Source organism: Pistacia vera, unplaced genomic scaffold (genome assembly GCF_008641045.1).
Source record: "Pistacia vera cultivar Batoury unplaced genomic scaffold, PisVer_v2 Contig1222, whole genome shotgun sequence".
In the NCBI taxonomy this organism is placed as follows: Eukaryota; Viridiplantae; Streptophyta; class Magnoliopsida; order Sapindales; family Anacardiaceae; genus Pistacia; species Pistacia vera.
The window spans coordinates 24,737-51,526 of NW_022195274.1; the positions used below are offsets into that span (position 1 = coordinate 24,737).

General features: G+C 35.1%; 6 protein-coding genes across 7 annotated transcripts; 2 read left to right on the forward strand and 4 right to left on the reverse strand.

Annotated features, from left to right (window-relative positions):
- Nucleotides 1-190: 190 nt before the first annotated feature.
- LOC116115565 (psbP-like protein 1, chloroplastic) lies at nucleotides 191-3,215 on the reverse strand. Its single transcript, XM_031401705.1, has 8 exons — nucleotides 3,052-3,215; nucleotides 2,839-2,941; nucleotides 1,677-1,757; nucleotides 1,397-1,479; nucleotides 1,181-1,303; nucleotides 957-1,028; nucleotides 569-665; nucleotides 191-317 (listed from the first exon to the last, which is right to left on the reverse strand). The coding sequence occupies exons 1-8, from the start codon at nucleotides 3,121-3,123 to the stop codon at nucleotides 214-216; spliced, it is 735 nt and encodes a 244-aa protein (XP_031257565.1). The 5' UTR covers nucleotides 3,124-3,215; the 3' UTR covers nucleotides 191-213.
- Nucleotides 3,216-5,721: 2,506 nt separating this feature from the next.
- Nucleotides 5,722-14,432, forward strand: LOC116115577 (ABC transporter B family member 20). Its single transcript, XM_031401714.1, has 11 exons — nucleotides 5,722-6,429; nucleotides 7,552-7,606; nucleotides 7,711-7,886; nucleotides 7,988-8,188; nucleotides 9,449-9,708; nucleotides 9,785-10,095; nucleotides 10,213-10,433; nucleotides 10,516-10,856; nucleotides 11,008-11,792; nucleotides 11,890-12,131; nucleotides 12,601-14,432. The coding sequence occupies exons 1-11, from the start codon at nucleotides 6,043-6,045 to the stop codon at nucleotides 13,828-13,830; spliced, it is 4,209 nt and encodes a 1,402-aa protein (XP_031257574.1). The 5' UTR covers nucleotides 5,722-6,042; the 3' UTR covers nucleotides 13,831-14,432.
- A 106-nt stretch (nucleotides 14,433-14,538) lies between these two features.
- On the reverse strand, nucleotides 14,539-16,388 carry LOC116115643 (photosynthetic NDH subunit of lumenal location 1, chloroplastic). The gene is made up of 8 exons (XM_031401781.1): nucleotides 16,232-16,388; nucleotides 16,080-16,158; nucleotides 15,825-15,908; nucleotides 15,654-15,727; nucleotides 15,442-15,564; nucleotides 15,283-15,354; nucleotides 15,082-15,178; nucleotides 14,539-14,946 (listed from the first exon to the last, which is right to left on the reverse strand). Exons 1-8 carry the CDS (start codon nucleotides 16,283-16,285, stop codon nucleotides 14,843-14,845), a joined length of 687 nt encoding a protein of 228 aa, XP_031257641.1. The 5' UTR covers nucleotides 16,286-16,388; the 3' UTR covers nucleotides 14,539-14,842.
- Nucleotides 16,389-17,419: 1,031 nt separating this feature from the next.
- LOC116115610 (chaperone protein ClpB-like) lies at nucleotides 17,420-18,292 on the reverse strand. Its single transcript, XM_031401746.1, has one exon. The coding sequence runs from the start codon at nucleotides 18,290-18,292 to the stop codon at nucleotides 17,420-17,422; it is 873 nt and encodes a 290-aa protein (XP_031257606.1).
- Nucleotides 18,293-21,557: 3,265 nt separating this feature from the next.
- LOC116115583 (aquaporin TIP1-3-like) lies at nucleotides 21,558-23,000 on the forward strand. Its single transcript, XM_031401720.1, has 3 exons — nucleotides 21,558-21,782; nucleotides 21,967-22,217; nucleotides 22,378-23,000. The coding sequence occupies exons 1-3, from the start codon at nucleotides 21,650-21,652 to the stop codon at nucleotides 22,750-22,752; spliced, it is 759 nt and encodes a 252-aa protein (XP_031257580.1). The 5' UTR covers nucleotides 21,558-21,649; the 3' UTR covers nucleotides 22,753-23,000.
- A 990-nt stretch (nucleotides 23,001-23,990) lies between these two features.
- Nucleotides 23,991-25,781, reverse strand: LOC116115629 (F-box protein At2g39490-like). Of its 2 annotated transcripts, none has more exons than XM_031401765.1 (4): nucleotides 25,725-25,781; nucleotides 24,832-25,633; nucleotides 24,592-24,750; nucleotides 23,991-24,513 (listed from the first exon to the last, which is right to left on the reverse strand). In XM_031401765.1, the coding sequence occupies exons 2-4, from the start codon at nucleotides 25,621-25,623 to the stop codon at nucleotides 24,148-24,150; spliced, it is 1,317 nt and encodes a 438-aa protein (XP_031257625.1). In that variant the 5' UTR covers nucleotides 25,624-25,633; nucleotides 25,725-25,781; the 3' UTR covers nucleotides 23,991-24,147. The 2 variants fall into 2 exon arrangements, with proteins under 2 accessions (XP_031257625.1, XP_031257633.1); XM_031401773.1 differs by having other exon boundaries at nucleotides 24,832-25,625; nucleotides 25,725-25,746.
- Between the last annotated feature and the right edge of the window lie 1,009 nt (nucleotides 25,782-26,790).

Sequence of the window (26,790 nt, forward strand, 5' to 3'; positions counted from 1 at the left end):
GTTTTTGTGGTGGAGACCTGAAAATTGGTGCTTTGGTAGTGGAAGTCCTTGTATTATACAATGATTAGCACTCTTCAAGTAATGCTCCTTGGTGTGTTATGACGAGGGAACAAGGGCTATAAAATAAAACAATCAGGCCTCAACTCTGGAAAATGCACAATAGTGCTTGTAATTTCAGAGGTGAGTCTGATAAGCAAATTTAGAATAACCACATCAAACATTGAAAATTTTGAAGGATTCCACCACTGTTTGCAATCTATCTTTCATCTTGTCCCACCTTCTCTCGTTGGCCCCCGTCGTCAAAGTGTAGAACCTACCTGCCAACATGAATGCCAGCCACAATGAGTGGAGAAGTTCATGTTCGTTAAGAAGACTTAATTTGAAGTTTCACACAGCCCCGTCAGTGTGTGTTGATCATGTGCGAGTTCAACAAGTTTAAAGGCTAATGCCACTCTGAAGTGGCAAAACACTGCTCTTCTTATGAATCTTAAATAACAATACTTAAAGCAATTTAGATAATGCATTTGCGAAAATAATAGTATTCTCGTTGTGGCTGTGAGTTTCATACCATTGCCAACAGATACTGCACCAAGTGCATGGCGGGTGTAGTTAGGAGCCTGAGCTACGAACTCAAATGTGTAATAAGCTTTTCCATCAACATCATTCTGTGGCATATAACACCAGCAAAAATTATTTGGCGTCGCTAAGAAACAAAGGGGAAAAACTAGATGACTTATTACTTACAATATCATATGCTCTGGAAGCTGTTAGGTTGTGGATAAATTATACACACAACACAGTATTAATTGAGATCATTACATAGTAACTACGAGGTTTACTAGGCCAAAATGCATGGGGTTATATCATTTGTAATGGAAGGATATATTGTCAAATTGTTAAAGCTGATAATGCACTATATATCATGCTACGATCAAAGAAGTTATAGGACATCAAACCTCTGAAGCTGTAACTATCTTTGTTTTCTGGTTAGGAGGGGCCAAAAACTTTTTGATTAAAATTTGTGCAACCTGTGATCATTGAACAATGAGTGATAGCACCCTTATCAGCCCCACACATTCACGGAAATTACAGGACTCAACAAAGCATAAAAAGCAAGATAGAGCCCCGTTTTATTCTGTATGACTGTATCAAAGATGGTACTACACAATAGAAGACAAACCTCTTGGGGGGAACCAAAATCTCGAATATCCTGTTTGGCGGTTGGAATCATATTTACACTGACACTTTCCAGTGGTTCAATGACATCTTTGAATACCTTGTCTTGACCTTCAACAACTACTTCCTGTTCATGCCCAAGAAACAGGAAAAAGGAATGAGAAACCGGTCATCATACCTTTTTATATGTAGAATGAACTTGGAAACTAAAAATTCATACCTGCCATCCGAATGGATAGAGAAATGAGTATCCATCCTTCTTATCTGTGACTGATAGAAATCCCTTTTTACTTTCTGCAGCAACTGAGGCATATCAAGGGTGTCCTCTTAAGATATCAACCATCATTATTCAAGGAACCAACGCACTGCATAATTAGCAGGTGGCGTTGATTTCAACACTACTAGAGAACAAAATCACAACAAGATAAGGGAAATCTAAGTAGTTCAATAAAGAAACAAATGGCGATGTTCTCTACATGTTGAAATATAGTAATGCTTACATGATGCCGGAGTTTGGTTAACAAGAGAAACCCAAGGAGCAATGACTCCAACAGCAATCATTTGGCGTCTCCCACATTTATCTGCAAAAGATTGAAAATAAAGAATAAAAATTGATGATTATTAAGCATCTGCAGCTGGTATAGTTAGAGACTTGATCAACTAATGAAAAACAAGCGAAAGAAGACATAAAAATACCTATCGATAGGTGATTAAGTTAATAGATAAATAGATATAAAGAGTTCACAAGAGGTCCATAGAGACATTGACATGGAAAAAAGTCTCATCAAGAGAAACAAAAATGCATAGATCATGTATGCATAAAATTTAAACCCTTGGACAAACAAATACTTTCTCCCCTCAATATTACCAATATATTATACACTTGTCGTTTTATATCTCCAGAAACTGAATTTTATATCTATAATTAAATTCCATGATACTGATACTTGTCCACCTCTAAAGTCCTTGTAATGAAGACATCATATGCAAACAAATCAAACCATTGAGCTAATCTTTCCAACATTCCTGATACCAAGGCTTAAATATGACTACAATTATCAATTGTTTTGTCCCTCCTATTGGCAGTAAATATTTGTTTGTAAACTTAGACTAAAGTTGAAAAACAGTGACAATGGGAAACAATCCTTCTTGATATTTTCGTCTGTACAAAGTAATTTGAATTTTTCCTGAACTGTGAGATAAAGCATCCTATCTAGTCCAATTACAAGCTAAATATACAGAAATATATCATTAATCAAAATCTTACCATTATAGTCCATATTATTAAAGTTGAATGGACTATTCATCAAAACCAAGAGTTGTATCATCTTATATATAAAGTAGCTTATGGACCCTTCGAACAATTCTACGTGGCAGCTCACACATCTCACATTTCTCATCTCAGAATTGTTTTAAGCATCCAGCTTATTTTATTTTTCTTTTTAAGTTTCTTCTGTTTTGAGAAATACTACAATTCATACTAGCAAAACTCTTGAGTAAACTAAATTAAAACTGGGGAAAAGGGAAAAAAGGAAAAAGCCTCTAACTAGCTTCAGTCTTACTGAAACCAAAAACAAACGAAGCATAAACTAATTGTTATGTACATAAACAATGTGCATTGCATTTATATAAAACTATGAAACGAAATGCAGATAATCCCACCTTGAGAAATGGAAGAGGAAGCCAAAGATGCATGTTCAGCCCGAACAAGAAACGAAAAGCCTCTTCGAAAGACAGGCAAAACCCCATGCTTTTGCAGTCCAAACTGAAACATATTACAATACATATACAACACAACCCATTTCACACAAATGTACCTACACATTAACATAACATGAAAAAAAAAAACAACTCAAAACTATAGATGATAAGAACCTCAGGGTGAGGGAGGGAATTGAGAAACATGGTGCGATGATGAATAGAGGACGAATGTTGCAGGGAAGCCATTTTAGTTGCTGCTTAATGAAACTCGAAACAAGAGTTTGGGTATTGGATGTTGATTTTGTTTTTGTGGTGGAGACCTTATCTTTTTCTTTGTATCTTCTTGGCTCTGCTTATCCGTTACCAATTACGCGCCTTTTCACTTCACTTCTACTTCGTTAGTTGGAACCGGACCCACTGAAAGAAACACGGAACCTACTCCAATTCTAAATATATTATTTAAAAAAAAAAAGTCAAGTTTTTACATAATTCTAATACGACATGAGGTCGTTGGGAATTTGGGATATATATATATCCACCATTAACAAACAGATAATATCAATATAATTATTAATAAAAACAAAAACATTTGATAATGCTTTTTTTGTTTTTTTAAGTAATCGTAGTGTCTGAATCAGTTTGTGTATTTTAATTAGTCCATAAAATTTATTAAACACCTTACAAACATAAAGGACCAAATAAGTTATAATGTAATAAGTAATCTTTGAATCCAGAAACTCAATAAAAGAAGTAAACTTTTTTTATTACTGATCAATCTTATTTGATAATGTTTTGATATATATAAAAAGAGTAGTTTTTATTAGAAAGGAATGACTGCTCCGACCACGTGTCTCTACTTTTGGTCCATCGTCTCATCTCATCTGCACGGTTTTAATTCATTTATGCCTTTTTTTTCTTTTTTTTTTAATTTCATTCATTATTTTGCCTTTTTCCGGGTTCTTTACCTGGGCCAGGGCCCGGGCGGGCCCATGCTTGAATTCTATGCATTTCCTCTACTTAATTAATTGGACCATTTAATAAAAATGAAAATCTAACTATTATAACAAAATGTCAATGGGGGTTGAATAATGTTGGTCAATTTTATTAATGTCACATGAAGTAAATGTGATGAGAATTTATATTTGGTGAACAACTTGATTTTGATGTAATGTAAAATTACCAAACCCCCCCTAATTATGGTGCCTTTATTCACACAAATTACTCATTACTTGAATTAGAATTAAATGACCAACGTATTCATTCTCATTTGTTCTTTTCAATAACTTAATATTCATTTGTTATGTCTACCTTTCAATCACTATCACCTCTTCCTCCAAATTTAACCACCACCAACAACACTTTTTACAATTCCTTTTTTCTAAAACATAAAACCACTTTTACATACTTACAAAAAATTAATTACATTTAGCCCTGGGGATTAAGTCTATTAGGATCTAAGTTTACAGTTTGAAGTACTTTTATATATCCCCTTATTATATCTATGGTTATAAACGAGCTGAGCCAAGCCGAGCTTTGGGCTAATCGAGTTCGATTCGATTGCTACATTGTTGAGTTTGAGTTTGAGCTTGAAAAATCGAGCATGAACTGAAGCTTTTATTGAGCCAAGCTCGGCTCGGCTGACACCCCTAATTATAACAAGTATTAAAAAGAAATAGATATTCAAAAGATAGAATCTGAGTTTTCGTTTGTTAGATTTAAGAGGGTAAATTCTATTATTTTAGGACATATGACCTAAAAGTGATTAACTAAAAACGGAGGGTGGATAAAGTCTTTCTCTTACATACACAAGATTTCTGTTTTCTTGAAGACTATAGGGTTGGATGTCGGCTTCATAAGATGTCAAAGGATTCCTAGATTATAAAAAAATTATTTATTAAATTATATTTTATTTATGCATATATATTACTAAAATTTCACTAATTTTAGCATTTATTTTATTATTTTGATTGTCTGGCTTTACAATTCCCAAACACAAGCTGTCCCCATCAATAATTAAACAGAAAAAGGCAAAAAAGAGAATCACCAAACACGGCCTCAAAATGAAAAGAAGCAAAGAGGGAACAGATCAAATGGACTGGCATCACCCAATAAAGCTCACTCACACGCTCAATGATGTCTGCCCCCGCCCCTCTCTCCCCCTCTCTAAATATCTTTTATTTTATTCACTAGAGTCATACTAACCTCACCCACCACACTACCAATTCTTCCACGTGTCAGCTCAACCTAACACTTCCCAACCCTCTTTTCGTCAATTCTTCAAAGCGTTTTTATGGAAAAGCACTTTTAGTATTTTCTGTAAATTAAATATTTTGAGATCTTTTAATTCAAAATCATGTGTTTCATTACACCTCGGATCCTCTATTTTGTTCTAAATTTCTAAACGAAAGTATTTTTTAAATAAAAGTGTTTTTTCCACAAGCACTTTCATTTAAGAGAAACTCTCAAATACCCCATTACGATTGTTTTTTGTTTGGGTTACATACAGCCTTCAAGTATGATTCAATAATAAAAATCTCTCTACAGTTAATAAATTGTTAATGTGATTTAAAATTTACTCAGTTATAAGTAAATAAATTTTATTAAATTGCCCTCTTATTGTATATTTTAACGCTTAAAGTTTAACGGTAGGGGAATTTTTGTTATTTCTAAAACCTTAAAAGGAATTTGGTTATTGTAGCAAACCTCAGGGGAATTTTGGTGACGAAGTTCATCGCCGGCATTTGACCGTTAACCTAACAAAAACCTACACAAACGAAACCAAAAAAAGCACGTTAACGTTAACAACAACAAAAACAGGGCTCAGAAAAATAAAAACACAGAAAACACTTTCAGTTTTTATTTTTTCCATTTTCATTTTATGTCACTTAGGGTGACTACATCTTTCCCTCTCCTTTCTCATCGCCTTCATCTTTGACTCAGTCCCCCGTCAACCTCATTTTTGTTCTGTTTTTTTCTTATTCGTTTTTTAGTTTCAGGAAACACAACACACTGAGCAAAAACAGAACATAAACACACACAATTAACTATCTTATTTTGTTGCCAGATACTGTAACTTTCCCCTAAATTTAGCAGATCCGCTAAATTTAGAGGGATACAAAGCCAGTTTTCAGCTAGGGTTTCGATACTTTTAATTTTCACGACAAGATGATGATATCGAGGGGGCTGTTTGGGTGGTCCCCACCGCATATACAGCCCCTTACGCCGGTGTCGGAGGTGTCTGAGCCTCCGGAGTCGCCGTCTCCATACCTGGACCCCGGTGCGGAGGCGGCGGCCGCGGCGGCTGCTGCTGCTCAGGCGGAGGAAGCGGAGGAGATGGAGGACGCAGAAGAGATGGAGCCGCCGCCGGCAGCCGTGCCATTCTCGAAGTTGTTCGCGTGCGCAGACCGGCTCGACTGGGGGCTCATGATCGTTGGCTCTCTTGCAGCAGCGGCTCACGGAACGGCTCTTGTTGTGTACTTGCATTACTTCGCTAAAGTTATTGAGGTGTTGAGGATCGCAAATACTCAGGATCAGTACCACAGGTTTAGAGAGGTGAGGGATTTTGTTGAGTAAGTTTGAGCAAGTTAGTTTTGTTGTGTTCAGGTGAATTTTCAGATTTTTGATATAAAAGTAAATTTCTTAATTAAGAGATTAAGCTACTATAGTTGATCAGCATTTGTCTTCTGTTTGGCTGGGGAGATTTGTAGTAAAATGAAAGGAGTTAAAATTTTGAGTTTTATGGATTTGTTGATATAATTTATTTACATTTTTATTAGTTTGGGGTAGCCATTACTCCATTGATTTCTTGTTTGATAAATGAAGATCATATCTCGCAGTTTGTAATGGGTTTTACCATGAGAGAACTTGCATACTTTGCGCTTCTTTTTGTTATATAACATTTCGGTACTGTTTCATCAATTTTAACATTCTTTGTTCGGAAGGACAGTTAAGTATTGTATTAAAATTTGTATACTTCGATTGGAAGATGTTGGCGAATTTTTGCCTAGAAAGATCTTATGGTTCAGAATTTAGTGTTTTGATAGAACCGTGAGTAGTATGGCACTGAAAGCGGCTTTGTGATGCCTTTTTCTTTTATACGTTCTGGGTTTGTTGCTACGTGTTCTTGTTTTTTTCATGTTGAAAATTGGAGGGAAGCCTATGAGAATGGCTTTAGTTGTTCTTCACCATGCTAAGAAAAAGTTTATTCAGAAGCTGTAGAAATAATCTTACTAGAGTTTTTCCGTTGGAGGTCTTTAAATTTTTTATTCAGCCACATGATAAGGAAATATATTGATTAATACTTGTAATATCTATTTTGCGAGTGCTTGCTGTAAAGAGACCCCGAATATATAACGAGCTGCTGTGCGATATTTTATACATGATTAATTAAATTTAAAAATGGAAAACCATTTGTCTGTATTTACTTTTTTCACTGCAATAAGACAAAACATGAGATCAATCTGACATACTAGGAGGAAAATCTCTAATTTTGTTGGTGAGGTTTTTAAAGTACTATTACTATGGTTGGGAGAATATGTAACCCATGAAGGCAACTCTCGATCAACATTGAGCATTAAGGATATTTTTTTCTTCTATATTCAACGAGTTTTTTTCTGAGCTGGAAGTTTCAGATGTAAATGAGCACTCATTTAACTGTGACTTTTTTTCTTGCAGCTTGCTTTGACCATTGTTTATATAGCTGTGGGTGTCTTTGTTGCTGGTTGGATTGGTAAATATTAACTTTAACTCTTAATCAACCACCATCATATATCTTTTTTTCCTATAGATGATGCTTCTTTGCAGCCTTTGATACTAACTTTTTCTTTGCAATAGAGGTTTCATGCTGGATTTTAACTGGAGAACGGCAGACTGCTGTCATCAGGTCAAAATATGTTCAAGTATTACTTAACCAGGACATGAGTTTTTTTGATACTTATGGTAATAATGGGGATATTGTGAGCCAAGTGTTGAGTGATGTGCTGCTCATTCAGTCTGCTCTTAGTGAAAAAGTATGTTCAATCTAAAGCTTTGCCTTTCATGTCGTTGTTTTGCCGGGTATAATATTTAATTGATACTCTGGTGGGACTTCCCTTGGCCTTCAATGATGCAGGTTGGAAATTATATTCATAACATGGCAACATTTTTCAGTGGTCTCGTTATTGGATTTGTCAACTGTTGGCAGATTGCTCTTATAACATTAGGCACTGGTCCATTTATTGTTGCTGCGGGAGGGATATCAAATATATTTCTTCATAGGCTTGCTGAGAATATTCAAGATGCATATGCTGAAGCAGCTAGCATTGCTGAACAGGTTTCACTTGTTCCTTTTCACTCTCGTCTACCATTTATAGTGTTGATATTTGGGCTTGAATTTCTCTTGAATTAAAAACTTTGGGTGTGTTTGTTTTATTATTTTGGGTAGGATTTTTTAAAAAGTTGAGTTGGGTGGTTATTACGAGGTAGGATTTGAACATTAACAAAAACACCTCCTTAGGTTTGTTAATTTATTAAACACCCCTACAATAAAACATTGAAAATTAACAAAAACATCCCCATCCACGCGTTAAATGCTGGCAGCCGGCCACCACCGCCGGGGGGTGGGTGGGGTGTTTTGGTCAATTTCTAAACATTTTTTGTTGGAGGTATTTAGTTAAATTAACAAACCTAGGGGGTTTAAAATAGTTGAATATAATAGAATTGGATTTTCAGAATAGGGAAACAAATATGTATTTTGGGTAGGATTTCAAAAATCCTCCCAAAATAGAGAAACAAACACACCCGTTGTTATTTGTTGGTTCTTTTAGAGTTATAGAGTCTGAACTTCATAGTTTATGGTGCTCTATAGTTACTTCATTATGAATTTATCAACGGTGTTCCACCTTCGTTCTTTTAAGATCTTCTGTGTCTTTGTTGTTTATCAATAATTATATGTAGGCTTTTCAAAATCTTAACTGATGCATGATTTAGCTTGCGTTTCTAATTGGTCCAAAAAAAAAATTAAAATAAAATAAAATAAAAGGAGAAAGAGAGCAACAAAGAAAGAAAAGGATGTATCTTGCGTTTTGTTTTAATCTTGCAATTCTATGATTGATAGAAGATTTTTACTTCATTTTCATCAAATCAAATTGACTGACTTGGGGAGTTGTTACTGTTGAAAAAACTTGAATTGAAGATTAATAATGTCTCTCTTGTCAACTTAACAATCTTTCTAAAGAGTTTGGTAAATGTATTTGTTGTTTGGAAGTGTAGTAACATAAAATTGGTTAATGTAACTAGTTTTTTCCTTATAGATTTGGAGATTTAGATGCCCCTGCATGTAGAGGCCCTGTTATGGAATTGCAAAGAAAGAAATTAAGTAATAATGCCTATATTAGCTTGCCATCAATTGTTGCTCATAAGAAGAAAATGACAATAAATTACCTACCAATGTACAATCACTTAATACCTGGTAGTAGCTGGCTTTCAGAATGCCTTGTTAAAAATTGTTTCAATCAAGCATGGTTGTAGCCGTTATGGTGGAAGGTTTATTGACAAAGGTTCTAATATGAAAATAATTTGTTAAATTATGCAGGCAGTCTCTTACATTAGGACCTTATATGCCTTTACGAATGAAACTTTGGCCAAGTATTCTTATGCAACCTCATTACAAGCTACTTTGAGATATGGTATACTGATTAGTCTGGTGCAAGGACTTGGACTTGGATTTACATATGGTCTTGCTATATGTTCTTGTGCCTTACAACTTTGGGTTGGAAGATTCCTAGTTACACATAACAAAGCTCATGGTGGTGAAATTATAACAGCTTTATTTGCTGTAATTTTAAGTGGCCTGTAAGCATCTTATTCTCACTTTTTCTTGTTGCCTTTTGTTTCTAATGTTCTTAATCATTTGCTCGGTCTTTTATAGTGGGCTGAATCAAGCAGCAACAAACTTCTATTCATTTGACCAAGGGCGGATTGCTGCTTATAGACTTTTTGAGATGATAAGCAGATCATCCTCAACTGCTAATCAGGATGGAAACAGCCTACCATCAGTGCATGGAAATATAGAGTTTAGGAATGTATATTTCAGCTACCTATCTCGTCCTGAGATTCCTATCTTGAGTGGATTTTACCTCACTGTACCTGCTAAAAAAGCAGTAGCACTTGTTGGCAGAAATGGATCTGGGAAAAGCAGTATTATCCCACTCATGGAGCGGTTTTATGATCCTACATTAGGTAATATGGCCATAGTACTGTTTTCATTAAGTGGTTGCCTCACTATTTCACTTAAAGTTGTTCTTAGTGGTTATGTCTGCTTGTAGTTTCTAATGGTTTTTTAATTTCGTGGTGCAGGAGAGGTTCTTTTGGATGGGGAAAATATAAAGAACTTAAAACTGGAATGGCTGAGAAGCCAAATAGGACTTGTCACCCAGGAACCTGCTTTGCTGAGTTTGAGTATCAGAGATAATATTGCTTATGGGCGAGAGGCTACTTCGGATCAGATAGAAGAGGCGGCTAAAATAGCACATGCACATACATTTATCAGCTCACTTGAGAGGGGATATGAGACACAGGTAAAATTTTAATAGTTGTATCATGATAAATTCTTTCTTCATTGGTATCTTCTTCTGGGAAATTAATTTAGGTGCATTTCAGGTGGGTAGGGCTGGTTTAGCCTTGACAGAAGAGCAAAAGATAAAGCTTTCTATAGCTAGAGCAGTGCTTTTAAACCCATCAATTCTTTTGCTTGATGAGGTCACTGGTGGGCTTGATTTTGAAGCCGAAAGAGCTGTTCAGGAGGCTCTGGATCTGCTTATGTTGGGACGTTCAACCATAATAATTGCTCGACGGCTTAGTCTTATAAGGAATGCTGATTACATAGCTGTGATGGAAGAGGGTCAACTTGTTGAAATGGGTACACATGATGAACTATTAACCCTGGATGGCCTGTACGCAGAGCTTCTCAAATGTGAAGAAGCTGCAAAACTTCCTAGGAGGTATGCATGCTATGATGGGAAATATCATAGTGAAAGTGTATTGTTGATTCTGGAATACTTGTTTCGTTATTTACCTGTATCCTGCTTCAAATTAAATATGTAGAACATTTCTGCTATCTAACATATTTATGGAATGTGAATTTCTGTCCAGGATGCCGGTTAGAAACTACAAGGAGACTGCGGCTTTCCAAATTGAAAAGGATTCTTCTGCAAGTCACAGCTTCCAAGAACCATCATCCCCTAAAATGCAGAAATCACCTTCTCTTCAGAGAGTTGGCATGTTTAGGCCCACAGATGGTGCCTTTGATTCACTAGAATCCCCTACAGTGCATAGCCCGCCAGCAGAGAAAATGATGGAAAATGGTCTGCCATTGGATGCGTCTGATAAGGAACCATCAATCCGAAGGCAGGATAGTTTTGAAATGAGACTACCAGAATTACCTAAGATTGATGTACAGTCTGCAAACCGACAAATATCAAACGGTTCAGACCCGGAATCCCCTATATCACCTCTTTTGACATCTGATCCTAAAAATGAACGTTCCCATTCACAGACATTTAGTCGACCCCATAGTCACTCTGATGACATTCCAATGAAGATTAGAGAATCAAAAGATACACAACATCGGAAAGCACCATCGTTTTGGAGACTGGCACAGCTTAGTTTTGCTGAGTGGCTCTACGCTGTTTTAGGAAGCATTGGTGCTGCCATTTTTGGTTCTTTCAATCCTCTTCTTGCTTACGTTATTGCATTGATAGTGACAACATACTATAGACATGATGATCATCATCACCTACGACAGGAAGTAGACAAATGGTGCTTGATAATTGCCTGCATGGGTATAGTGACAGTTGTTGCCAACTTTTTGCAGCACTTTTACTTTGGTATTATGGGGGAAAAAATGACTGAACGAGTTAGGAGAATGATGTTCTCAGGTATAAAAGCCTTTGGATATCTTCATAATTTTCTTGTGTCCACAGAATTCTTTGTATGCAAACTCTATGTTATTAATGCTTTTAAATTATATGACAGCAATGCTGAGGAATGAAGTTGGATGGTTTGATGAAGAGGATAATAGTGCTGACACATTGTCCATGCGCTTGGCAAATGATGCTACATTTGTCCGAGCTGCTTTTAGCAACCGCCTTTCCATATTTATACAGGATAGTGCTGCCGTTATTGTGGCTGTACTTATTGGGATGTTGCTACAGTGGCGATTGGCACTTGTAGCATTAGCAACCTTGCCAATACTCACTGTGTCTGCCATTGCCCAGGTTTGCATTGTCATTTCCTGCTTTATATGATACTGTGTATAATTCTACCAAGATTTGGTTTCTTCAAAGGCCCTCTTCAATTTATCAAACAATGCTTTTTCTCATGAACTTGTTATTGTCTTTCATACATCCTCGTAGAAATGATTTTAGGGTGTATTTCTTCAACTTCAAGTCAGAGGACACAGTCTCAGCAAAATCAATTTCTTTATGGCTTCCTTCTAGTCATAAGCAGTGGGGCTCTTTTGCATGCATCTGTTTACTTCAGCTTTTGTTTCTTTCAAAATTTTGTTTTCTAATTAAACCTTTACTTATCCCAAAAGAAAAGAAATAAAATAAAAAAAGAAAGAAATCAAAAGAATGTTTTACTCCAACAGTGGTCTGTTTTTTCAGTTTTACTGATAGATGATGGATTATGATATCTGATACAGCTTCCCCAAAATCTGAGTGGTTACCAACTTTAATATTGCAGAAATTGTGGCTTGCTGGATTTTCAAGGGGCATCCAGGAGATGCATAGGAAGGCATCTCTAGTCCTTGAGGATGCAGTTAGAAATATTTACACTGTAGTAGCATTTTGTGCTGGTAACAAGGTAATGGAGCTCTATAGATTGCAGCTGAAGACAATATTCAAACAGAGTTTCTTTCATGGAATGGCCATTGGGTTTGCATTTGGCTTTTCACAGTTTCTTCTTTTTGCCTGTAATGCTCTTCTCCTTTGGTATACTGCTATTTCTGTTAGAGATGGCTATATGGATTTGCCTACAGCTCTCAAGGAGTACATGGTTTTCTCTTTCGCGACGTTTGCACTTGTGGAACCATTTGGATTGGCTCCATATATACTTAAGCGGCGTAAATCTCTCATTTCAGTTTTTGAAATCATAGATCGAGTGCCTAAGATTGATCCAGATGATAACTCAGCATTGAAGCCCCCTAATGTTTATGGAAGCATTGAGTTGAAAAATGTTGATTTCTGTTATCCAAGTCACCCAGAAGTGTTGGTATTGAGCAATTTCAGTCTCAAAGTCAATGGGGGACAAACCATAGCCGTGGTTGGAGTTTCAGGGTCTGGAAAAAGCACTATAATATCTTTGATTGAGAGATTTTATGATCCAGTTGCTGGTCAGGTTCTACTAGATGGGCGAGATCTTAAACTTTATAACTTGAGATGGTTGAGAAACCATTTAGGTCTTGTTCAGCAGGAGCCCATTATCTTCTCAACGACAATCAGGGAGAATATTATATATGCAAGGCATAATGCTAGTGAAGCTGAGATGAAAGAGGCTGCAAGAATAGCTAATGCTCACCATTTCATCAGCAGCTTGCCTCATGGTTATGACACACATGTAGGGATGAGGGGTGTGGACTTGACCCCTGGACAAAAACAGAGAATTGCTATCGCCCGAGTGGTGCTGAAGAATGCACCCATCTTGTTACTGGATGAAGCTAGTTCATCCATTGAGTCTGAGTCAAGTCGAGTAGTGCAGGAGGCTCTTGATACACTGATAATGGGAAACAAAACAACCATACTGATAGCTCATAGAGCTGCAATGATGAGGCATGTTGACAACATAGTAGTTCTTAATGGAGGGCGAATCGTGGAGGAAGGGACCCATGATACTTTGGTAGCGAAAAATGGTTTGTATGTCCGTTTGATGCAACCTCACTTTGGGAAGGGTTTACGGCAACATCGATTGATATAGGTGTATCTGTGATTGATTGCAACTTAAAGTGGTTGATCTGTATAGTTCTCATTCTGCTCATTTTGAAATGCTGCAAATGTCAACACCAGCTAGATTATCTCGAATATCTGCTGCTGGTTGGAGATTCCACGATGAGCTAGGGCAATATAGAAGGATGAAGGACGAGGCCTGTAACAATATAGCGGGATTGGCGGAAAATGGTGGCAGGGCTAGTTAAATTGTTTAAATATAGGGCTTAGAAGTAGGAAGTTTGCAATTTGGTTGGGGTTAGATGCATATTCTTTATGGAGGCAAGCATTGTTAGGTTGGAGTTGAGAGCTGCCTCCATGGTATATTAATTTGTTTATTAATCAGAAGATGGAAGTTAATTCTAGTCCTACTGAGGTGTGTTTCTTGGGCTTTTGTATTAGTTTTTCATGTTTCTATCCCAGTATTTTTAAGAGCAAAATTTTGTAACTCTGTTGAACGTGTGTTTCTGTAAAAAAATTTACATTTGTGAAATCTGATGCAAGTTTAGAAGAGGAAAGAACTCGAGGATTGTTGTAATCTTTGTAAATAAATATTGTGATAGATTTCAATTTCAGCATCATTGTAGCCTATCAGTTACTTTCTCTTAAGCTTTTGTGTTTGAGATTATTTAAAGAGGATGGAAACTAGTTCCTTTTTTTTTTTTTTTTTTTTTTTTTTTAAGGTATTTGAGGTATTTAAGTTTACATTGGAGTCTGTCTAATCTTTAAGGTCACAAAATACCCTACAAGTCCAGTGGACTAAGATAATTGTACAAATGTGGTAAGTGCCTCTCTTACAACTCAAATGCAAGACTCTCCGGATATAGATAACCCTAGTGACTAAAGGGTTTGTCATCCGACTACAATGGGAGAGGTGGAAACTTAGTAGTATTGCAACAATGTCTTCTGATATGTACAACAAATGATAAAAATGTAGTTGTTCAACAGTAGAAGCAAAATCCAAGTCTCTTTGGAGACAGCCCAGAGCACTATGATATAATATCTCAAATATCAAGCACCCTGAAAGAGTCTGCCACCACTTTTAGCTTATTCCGGAGCCTTTTCCACCGTCTATCATTTGCTCCGACAACCAGTGTATAATATCTCCCTGTACCAAAGAACAAATTTTGTATCAAATTGTTTCAAACGGGAGTTCTCAGTTCTTCAACCCGAGAGCATGAAGGCAGACAAAATTTTTGATAAAGGAAGATAGTTATTGGCAACTCAAAAATAGGATGCTTACCATTTGCAATGGCTATGGTTGCGAAGGAAGAGCTCGAGTAATTCGGAGATGTAAGTTTGTATTCAAAGGCGTAGTAGTTTTTCCCATCTACATTCCTCTGCATTCAGTAGGTAGAATGGTAAAAATTTGCAAATGCTTTTGGTTGGTTTTCTGTCCTGGGAATTTTAGAGCCCAAAAATACAACACATTATATTTACAAACCTCTTGCATATCCATTATATCAACAATTTGATTTGGTGTGGCATACACATGCTTTACCAAATTAGAAACAACCTGCATAATAAAGAAATGGGTAAAACAAAGGATCAGTCTTAATTATAAAATTTAGATTAAACCCGGTAAAAACTTATCATTCATTACCTCATTCACAGGACCCAAATCATGGATATCCTTTTTGTCAGTTGGTATAAATCTCACTCTAACAGTCTGCAACTGCAAGTATCTGTCTTTGAATGCAGAATCATGTCCTATGAACTCAAAATCCTAAACAAGATCCACCAATTGTTATTTTGAGTTTTAAGCTACAAAAAAATTCCTTTCTTCAAATTCATGACATTATTTGCACCACTTACTATCCAATCCGAGGGGTAAACATATGAATATCCGTCTCTGGGATCGACAAACGCCCGATAATTTTTCGGTATCTCTACACAATGACCACAGTCAGGGAGATTAATTTTAGATTAAGTTGCAAATCTAGATATTAATTCCATTGAGATTATATCAGATTATCAGTTTGATACCTTCAGCTAAAAGGGGACTGGTAGGGAGAAGCCTTGCAGTTAGAATTCCAGCTCCTAACAGTAGCAGCCGTCTTTTGCAATTGTCTAAATTCAATAAATCAGGTTAAATATAGTACTTGTGCATCAAACATTTACTTCAATATCTAAGGAAAACTCTACAAATCATACTCAAAATCACAATAAAATTGATCTGGGTATTTCTAAAACTTGTTTTTTCATCACTAAACAGTAAGTTTGAGATGATGGGTATCTTACTTTCTTCATTGGAAGTGGTCTCCCTTGGGCATATGATAGAGTTTTGACAAGAAAATGCATTGGGATGAGGCACATTCAACTGAAACATAAGCAGAGACATCAATTTTAAGTGCGTGAGTAGAGTGAAATAAACATGAAATTGAAAGACAGACCTTGTTTGATAAGGGAGTTGAAACCCAGTTCAAAGAGAGAGATGAAAGTGCCATGTTACAGTAAAGAGAAGCAAATCAAGCTGCTTCTCATAATAAGATGGATAGTGGATAGTGCAGTTGGGCTTTGTGGTTCAGGAGCTGCCCTTTCTTTTTGTATTTTTAGTTCAATACTTCAATGGATAATTGGTACTTTAGCCAAAATATATGCACTTAAAACTACCCAAATCAGCATAATATGTTTTCTGCTTTATAAATTATTGGTTTTATATAATATTCATGAACTCAATTCATTTTTGATAAAGTTAAAACCTTTTTTGTTCTCAATTCTCAATCAATAGTGTTTTTTATATATGCTTTTGCCCATTTTTTGAAACTTTATACATACAATCAAGTAATTGCATGCAATCTAATAATATATATATATATATATATGGGATGAGATCTTTTAACTTAAATTTTTTACACAAATTTTTAGTCGTGAATTCAATACAATCCAATAGTGTATAATTGCTGAGGTGATAAACAGAATCATTACTTAAAAACTCTTTTTCACATCCAATGAATTGAAAAAATAACCGCAACTGAAAATTTGTACCTCAATTTTTTAGTTCAAAGATCCTATTAATTATATATTTGTTGTGTATTTAGTCAGGTTTTAAAGGATAAATTTGACGTAATAATTACTTTATGTAGAGAAATTTGTAATGGTTTAAAATCACTATCAATTTTCTAGTTAAATTTTAATTTCTTTGAAATATATTGTATTTTTTTTTAACTAAATATAACCATATTTTAATCATTCATCTTAAATCCAAACTAGACAAATAGTAATAACAAAAATTCAATTCTGTTATATATAGAAAAAAAATTGCATAATATCAATTCATTCATTGAGCATTTAATTGATGGTAATCTAGTTAAGTTGCAAATGATTGAATAACAGTTTTAACTCTCTTGAATTGTTTCCACTCTCCAAACTAAACTTAAAAACTAGAAATAAAAAAAAAAAAAAAAAAAAAAATCAACCAGAAGAATCCATTTTAGACAACAGAGGCAAAGTCTCTTCAGTCCCTAGTCAGTTTCACCAAACTCTTTTTGCAGCAATCTCCATTAATGCAGAATCTGAAGGGCACACAATATATAACTCCTCTATTCCTTGAGAGAAACCGAGTAATATTCTTCTGAAATTTAACGTGTATCCACCAATATCATCTTATCCACCAAGTCCAGTAACTCAGGTTTAATAAAAGCGGCTGCCTCTTCATATTCTTTCCCCAGAACAGAACCAAGCCTGAGCTCCTCCATATCTAAATCTTCTACATCACATGTCAATATAATCAATGCCTGTCTGAAATCAAAAGCATTTCCAGGGTTTATAAGAACACTGACCAAAGTATCCATAACCGAAGAGTCAACCTTGTCAATTTTGTCCAAGACTACAACACTGTATGGTTTTTTAGTCTTCAGAGTGTCAAGCAATTTATCAACAAGACATGAAACTGAATAAGGCTCAGTATATTCTTCCATGCCAATCCGGATAAAGAAACTATCTTCATCATCAAAAAGCTCCTTGGCAATTGCTTCGGCGAGCTCAGACTTACCAGCACCATTACAACCCACCAAGAGAAACAACCCCAATGGCCTCCCCAAACAATTACCATCAATCTTAGGCACCAATGGAGAATTCATAATTGAATCTTTGAGTTTCTTGTATCTTTGTTCAGGCTTATTTATAACAAACCAAGAAGCCGGTATCCCAGTAAGTTCACTGGCTATCTCTGCAATTTCAGTAACACCAATATGAATATTCAAAATCTGAGAATCATCTTGTGTCCTCTCAGTCTCAGCATCGTGTAAACCAGAAACTAAACAACCATTGTTATTCAAATCTTTCCGTTTACAAGATTCTTCAAGAATGTAAAAGAATGTCGCAATTTCTCCACTCAAGACTGAATTTTTGGGATGAATTGCAATACGTGCCGCCAAGAAAATAGCTTCAGATTCGAATGTAATTCCATAGAGTGTCTCCAGCAGCCATATTTCAACCTGAATAAGATCCATCGTGAGAAAACTTGATCAAAGAAAGTTTAAACTTTTTAATTGTATAAATGAATTTTTCTATGTTTAATGCATTTATATAGAAGGATGATTTCCCTAAGATTTTAATTCCTTATCGTTGAAAGAAAGATTTCTAATAAGAGATAAACTCCTACTAAATTTCATAATAGGAAACCGAAAATAATTAAAAGTCCTATATCTTTGTTTCCACGTAAACAAACGGGCCTCAAATTATGGGCTTCTACCAATCCAATTTTGCTGGAGCAAAGGCCCAAATTGGCCAGCCCAACCCTGAGCTGGTGTCTCAAATGGGGGTGCGTTGAACGTAGAAGATTTATTATTAATAGAACGCCAAAACTAAATTATGTATATAATAAGAGTAGTCATCGATGGTAGTGTATCGAATCTATATATCAAATAATGTGGTAAAATTCTGACCGTTGATTGATATTAAATTAAAATTAATCAACGGTTAAGATTTTGTTATGTCATTCGATGCATAAATTCGGTGTATTATCATCGGTGACTGTATTATTTTTCATATAATAAAGTGATGGCAACACAAAAATCTTTGGTAATATTATATACACCAAATAGTCGGTCCAATAATGAGAATTGATGTAGCCCTTTTGTCTGTTTACATACAAGAAATTATTTTGAATCACATCTTTATCCTATAATAATAGGAACTATATAATATCATAGCATCCTTCATTTATTCTAGACTGTGACACCACAGGAACTTTAGGCTTAGGTATCATAATGTCTTCATCACTTGTCAATGATATGTCGACAAATTATAATTCTTAAATTCAAACATTATGTATTTTATACACAAACTTAACATTCTTGCCGATAAATACAATAGTTAACTTTATTAACGACTGTTTACTTTGAATTATATAAGAAATATTATACTTATAAACCAATCTTATAAATTTTTTCTCATAATCTGAATATTATTATATATCTCGTCTGTCAATTTACGAATGATCAATTACAAACTATCACATCAAGATTGTAAAAAAAATTTATAAAATTATATTATAAATCAACATTTATTTTTTATAAAATCAAGTGTTCGTAAAATATTAATTAGCCCATAAAGCAACAAACAACAAAAACACAACACAAAATACCACGACACAAAGTTTTTCGGGGCCCGTGATTAAAAGGTAACTAATTTTTGTAACTTTTTCCCATCTTTTCGCTAAGAACTTCTCCACCCACTATTATTTAAAACATATTATTACATAGTTGTTTGTCGATTTAATTACCTATCATTTAGGTAATATACAAGATAAATCATAATAAACATTAATACTCTTCAAAACTAATCCTCAAAATAATTATAGTAATTCTTTTTTTTTAAAAGGGTTCAATTTTTTTAGAGTTTTCTTTTAATTTTTTTTAATAAATTAATAAAAATATGCTTATACAATAAAACCTGATTCTATATAGGAATAAACTATTAATCATAAAAAATTATATTCATAATTTGAGATAGTTATAAATAAGAATAAACCCACATTGTAATAGTTATATTTTTCTAATTCCGTCTTAAGGAAAACTGCCTTTACATAGTAATAATTATTTGTATATTATAAAATATATATTATATATAGATATATATATATATATATATATATATATATATATATAATAATATAGATATATCTTATGGTATGTTACATTAAAAGTTTAAGATGAAATAAAATATTTATCTGAAGTTGTTTGGGATAATAAGTTATGTTTTAGAATTGTTATTATATATTTTAACTGGAGGTATATTACTAGTTAGCATGAACATTTTCTTGTTAATGCCAAAACATTTATAGCTTCTCAAGCATGTTTAGAGTTTTTTGACATGAAACTTTTTGTATTTCCGTACTATCATCCTCATAATTATTTCTTTTCTCTTCTTGTTTAATTGTAGAAATGATTTTTTCTTTTGTTAAAGCATGCATGAATTGTTACTCTTTTTTTTGATTACGGAAGATATTAATATTCATTCGATTAGTGCAGTGAAGTTGTCGAATTTGATAACTTAATTTTACAATGACTCTTTGATTCTCCTCATCCATTTCATTTGTAACTTGCAATTCATCGATATTGGGGTCCTAATTTTGTAATGCTTAAAATAGTTGGCAATTGTTTGTGACTTCACATCAGTTGTCATGCAGCAACTGTATTCACAATTCCATCAAGGACAATTATCTTTGTTGGTTTCAAAACACGATCTTCTATCCGTTTCAAAAATAGGCAATTGAAATGCCGATATTATTAAAACATGAATTGAAATCCTAATATTGTATTACTAAAACATGAATTATGAAATAAGAAATTTTTTTAACTACATTTCTATTAAGTTATAACCTCCTCATAGTAATAAAATTATTTAGTCCCAACATTATGACTATGAAGAGGTTTTACTATATATATTTTTTTTTAAAGGGTTAAACATAGTCTTCTATACGATGATAAATAACAAAAATTTTCTTGAGATTTTTGAAATTCTTTTGTAGTTAAAATTATACTTTAAGAGTTTATAAATAATTCCAAATTGTCTTCTAAATTTCTAATAATTTATTTCAACACTTAAAATATAGCTGAAGAATTGTTTTTAAAACTTGAGTAAGAATTTGATTATTTGGTAGGTACTACCAAAAATGTAAAACAAACATCGTATTCATAATGATTTTTACCACTAAACGTGTAAAAATCATGAACGCCACATGATTTATAAATGAGCGTGGATCATAGTCAATGGTATATACGACTTGGACGGTTTGTATTAAATCATTGTTTGGACCCACTTCAATAGCCGACACAATCTAATTGCGATGGTCCCTACTTACACTATACCAAAACTCCCTCCAATTCAACTCCCGCATTTTAACACATTATGATTTGAATATTCAACGGTCGGCCATCTCAATCCAAAAACTCGCCGCCCTTACCGCACATTTTTCATTTGATCAAATATTAACCACACAATTACCTACCGGGACCCGCCTTCTCACTTGGTCGGCGATCTGTATCTCCTGATCGCCGGTTTCACCGTAGCTAAATCGCCTCATCACCGTACAAGTGTCAACATACTAAGAAAACGCGGGTCCCGGTTGATAGCTGTAAAGTCACCGACGTGTGGCTTAAAGAAAGTACAAAACAGACACTCCTGATTGGCCGCTCAGTAGTTTTTACCGGGTACCGGCTGTACCCGGTCTACAGCCGTTATTTCTGTTATATATAAATAGAAACTCTTACTGAAACACTGAGCTATAGAAAGCAGAAGCAAAAGCAAGAGTGATCAGTGAAAGCTTTTGAGCTAAGAATTTTTTGTGAAATAATTCCAAAAAAATGCCAATTTACAGAATTGCCATTGGAAGCCCTGGAGAGGCGAGCCAGCCGGACGCCTTGAGGGCGGCTCTAGCCGAATTTTTCTCAATGATCATTTTTGTTTTTGCCGGAGAAGGATCCGGAATGGCCTTCAGTAAGATCTTCAAATTCTAATATTAAGTTATCCTTTAATTTGGTTTTTGTAACATTAAGTATATAGCAAAATGTTCATGTTACGTAACTGGGTAATCAAATGATAAAACAATTTTTTTTTTTTGCAATCTTTGGTCTTTTATTTGTTGGTTTTGTGATCAAATGGTTGATGTTTCTTGTGGCAGATAAGTTAACAGATAAAGGGTCAACGACACCGGCAGGGCTTGTAGCTGCATCACTGGCTCATGCATTTGGGCTATTTGTGGCGGTTTCAGTTGGGGCAAATATTTCCGGGGGCCATGTGAACCCTGCTGTGACATTTGGGGCATTTGTTGGAGGACACATCACATTGTTGAGAGGGATTTTGTATTGGATTGCCCAGTTGCTCGGATCAGTTGTCGCTTGCTTGCTGCTTAAGTTTTCCACTGGTGGATTGGTAAGTAACTTGTCAATCTCAAGTATTTGAGAATTACTAAGAGAATGTAAAACTACAATTGTAGTTGTTCTTCTTTAGAGCCTAATCGCATTGGTTGTTGGAAAGGTCATAGTATATTGTTAAAGACCTAATTTCAATTGACTTGATGGTGAAATTGCAGGAAACATCAGCGTTTTCTCTGTCATCTGGAGTCTCTGCGTGGAACGCAGTGGTTTTCGAGATTGTGATGACCTTTGGGCTAGTGTACACAGTGTATGCAACGGCAGTGGATCCAAAGAAAGGAAATGTGGGGATTATTGCACCTATTGCAATTGGTTTCATTGTGGGTGCCAACATTTTGGCTGGTGGTGCTTTTGATGGAGCATCCATGAACCCAGCAGTCTCCTTTGGCCCTGCAGTGGTCAGCTGGACATGGACTAACCACTGGGTCTACTGGCTAGGTCCACTTGTTGGTGCAGCCATTGCAGCCATTGTCTATGACCACATCTTTATTGTCGAGGGCACGCATGAGCCACTTTCCACCAGTGATTTTTAAGAACTTTTTATCTCTTGTCAATTTATAAACATCATTCTCTCACAGCTTTTTAGATGATGGAGAGAATAAAATTTGGAAAAAGAAATGCAAATGTGTCGATGGTGGACTGGGGAAATGAAGTTGGGTTTCTATGTAATTCTGTTTAGGTTTGTATTGTTGTCTTCATTTATGTTGTTGGAGGAGTGGAAGGTGGGAGCTTCTTTGTTATCTTTACTTGTTATTTTAGTGAAATTCTCTGTTTTTGCTTATTTCTTGGACTAAATTAATCATATCCAGTCTTAGATTAAATTAAAAAGGTTAAAAACAAAACTAAAAACTAGCTAACACTATTCCATATCAAAAATTGCAAAGGCTTGAAAATTTTGACTATTGAATATGTGGAAAAGGGCAATTGTCAACTATAGTTAATGGTGATGCAGCTATTGCCAGTGTGAATAGATAATCTTTGCTTAAATGGGCATAAGTCTAATCCTGAGGTGGGCTTAAAGATTCAAAGCCATTACGGTAGCATGCAATGGCTGAATTTTGACAAGGCAACACAGGAGAATAAATTTGAGATGACTGAGAAAATTGAATGATTTACTCTAGAACCCTCAGAACAGCGGCTTGATTAACATGTTTGCTGGGTTTCCAAGTTCCGGAATTTTGCCTACTTTATCTAATGAAAAAATGGACTTGCAGAAAAGCAGAATAGCTATTTAATTTAAGTATTTATAATACGAGAGTATTTCTTTGAATCCCAATTCTAGTTATAACTGAAGTTAACTTCAGGCACTCAGATGAACCCCAGTGTTAATACAAAATATATATATATAAAGAAATCCATCGACTATTCAACTCTAAGCAATCAGTCTAAACAAGCGAGCTAGCAACTGGAACCAGAGAAGAGAGAAGTATTTTTTTTTCTTTTTCCTCTTTGAAGATTGAACAGATGAAAAATTCCCTTCCGTGATTAGACTTTCAATAATTTATTAATATGTTAAAAACACCATCATTTTCAGGACCTTACTTGCTGGTTTGATATTTGATTTTCTTGAAATATTGATAGTCCACCTGCTTAATTTTCAATTTGATATATCATCATAATATAATATTCATGCTCTGTTTGAAGAAGTATACTTTTACAGTTAATTAAAAAAAAAAAATCATTTTCAGTATAGAGACGTTAAATTCAATGCCTGCAAAGAGGTTTCCCCTGGTTGACTTTTATAAGAAAGAATAAGCTTCTTGGAGGGCCTCAACATAGCTGCAAATTTTAATTCTTAGATCGTTTTCTTATGGGCAACAAAGCTCTTACTTCCAGTAATATTGTGGCAGTTACATACAGCTTGCCTTATTTACAATGAATAATAGAAAGCCTTTCATGGACTCTCAGGATTTTATGGAAATTTTCCATCACAGACCCATATGAGTATGCTCAAGAAGTAACTCTTTCTTGTGTTTTACTTCTTCGACTAACTTATATGAACATTTTGTTTCGCTTGATCGGGAAGCCAATGTTTCCAATTTGCCCATTTTCTGTAGCTTTGACTTGTTTTCAGCATCATTTACCAAACTCCACCACCTGTTCCCATCAGATGTTGCCAGGATCACGGGATCCACAGTAACTATCTCTTGTAAACGCTCAGCTAATGTGATCTCCTCCTCCTGATTTGTGAATCCCTCAAATTTGACCACTTTGAGATATCTCAATTTTGTGTGCATACCAACTTTTATTGAGCATGTGGCTGCGCTCGTCGCGCAGTAGCTTTCAGGATCAATCTGCACATTTAAAAGTGCCTGTACATTTAACTTTCTGCTGCAAGTTTTAGTTGAAATGAGGACTGAGAGATCACTTACAGTTATGAAGAGTCGCTCTAGAGAAGGACAGAGCTTGAGGAAAGAGATTAAGGAGTCACTGTTGTATCCTTCGTTCGAATCGTCAATCCACCACAACTCTTTTAGATTATAGAACTGGAATTCCGCCCTTAAAGAGGACAAGCAAGGACATATCAGTGCCTGCAGGGAAATTTTGCATAAGTTGCAGGACAAAATTTCAAAATTAATGTCATCAGATAGAGTTTATATTCTTGGACGTACCTCAAAAGTCCATTTGCATAGCGTCAGAAGTTTGGCATTCTTTATTGTTAATAAAACTGGGTCAAAATCACATCTCTTGAAGCTACTAAATCCAGGGCCTTGCCTGGAATCAAACATGGCATCTGCCAGGTTATAATGAAATTCAGGCCAAACTGAAGGAAGTAGTCCTCTATATCGGAAAGTTTTGAGTTTTGGAGACTTGATATGGATGTATGTCAGTTGTGGGCAATCAAAGACGGTCAAATGCTGAAGCTTTGTATTGGAGTTTATGCATAAAGATGTCAGCCCATTGCAGTCAGTGATCTTCAAATTCTCAAGAAACTGAAAACTCGAAACTGTAGACGAAACCGCCTCATTAGAAAGATGGTTAACTGAGATTAGATTAAGAGTTTTGACAAAGAAGGAAGGGGTAGTTGGCTGGTGGACAAGGTTTTCACAATTCAACTCCAATTCGAAACCAAACTGCGTTACCAGATCCTGTCTCTCAGTAGAGAAATCTAAATGAAGTTTATTATTCGGCGCAATAATAGCTGAGAGGATACCATCTTTCCCAAAATGAAACCGAAGCTTCCTGGTATTCTTTGTAGGATTCTGCTCATTGAAATTTGTAAGAAATCCTGAAACTGCACTGGCAACCTCTTCTTTGGTTCCATGTTGAACCAAAGCCAAATTCCACAGAAGCCTCCACCGGTTTGACAGAAAAATGGTTTGAATTGCAGACTCAAAAGGGAGTAAAGAAATTATATGAAAAAGGATTTCATCAGGCATCCTGCTGATCATATCACCTTCCATAACTGGATTCCTGCACCAATATCTTGTTAGCCTTCTCAATATTCAGAACAATCTCAGTATAAACAAAAAATAAAAAAAAAAATAAAAAAGAAACTTCTTACTCTCTTTGATCTTCAGGGATGTTGTTTATATATTGCAGAGGTCAAAATCCAGATATGGCAGGCAGTTTTGAATGGATTAGTCTATTTTTTGGTCACTTATTGAGGTAAGAAGGCAAGAAATATTGTTTGACATTGTCAATAAGACCAACCTATTATTTTTATTTCCTATAGGGCCAAGTTAGGGAAGAAATGAATTCATTTGTTCTAAGAATCTCACCTTAAGATAATTTCTTATTTTACTCCAAATATCCAATGGGGACACATTGAGTAAGAATTGTTAGTTGAATGTCTGCACTGCAATTGACTTAATGTATGTATACAAAAGTTTGTGTGTCTCTGTTGAAGAAACTTTTATAGAGTAAACGACTTTTTCCACCAAGGTTTTCCTTAACGACACTATCCCCCCAAGTTTATATTCGTTAATACCCAAAATACATTTCACTTTCTCAGTTGGCATTCGGCGAGTTATCAGGAGTTAGAGTAAGAAGAGTTTTGTAGAGTGGAAACCGATGGATTAAATGGTGGTGACCGATTGAATATTCGCTATCGGAATCAGTCAGAAATCAGCAAAGAGCAATAACTCTAACTTTATGGTAGTCGACAATCAACAAAAATCAGGTGTCGAAGTGAGAGAGGTTTTTTAGAGAGGAGATCGGAGGTTCAAATGGTGGTGATGGAGAGAATTTGTACCTCCAGAATTAGCTTTGGGTAGTAATAGAATATTAACTTTGGGTGGAAAGTGGTATTTGAAACTTTGGGTGGAAATGGTATTAAGGCAAACTTTGGGTGGGAAAAAGTCATTACTCAACTTTATATACAAAAGGTGAACTTACATTGTTACCCCCAAATTTGACTTATCGACTGTTATCCCTTGGTTTCAAAACTGACATCATCATCCCTTCCATTTTGGCTCTAATTTCTGATTTTGAAAATTGTGGTATTTATTAAATTGAGGTGAAATCTTGATTTACACTTCACTCCATGATTTCAAAAACTAACATTATACACCCTCAATTTCAAAGTCAAGCAAAAAAGGAATGTATATAGCCAACTTAATAATCACAAA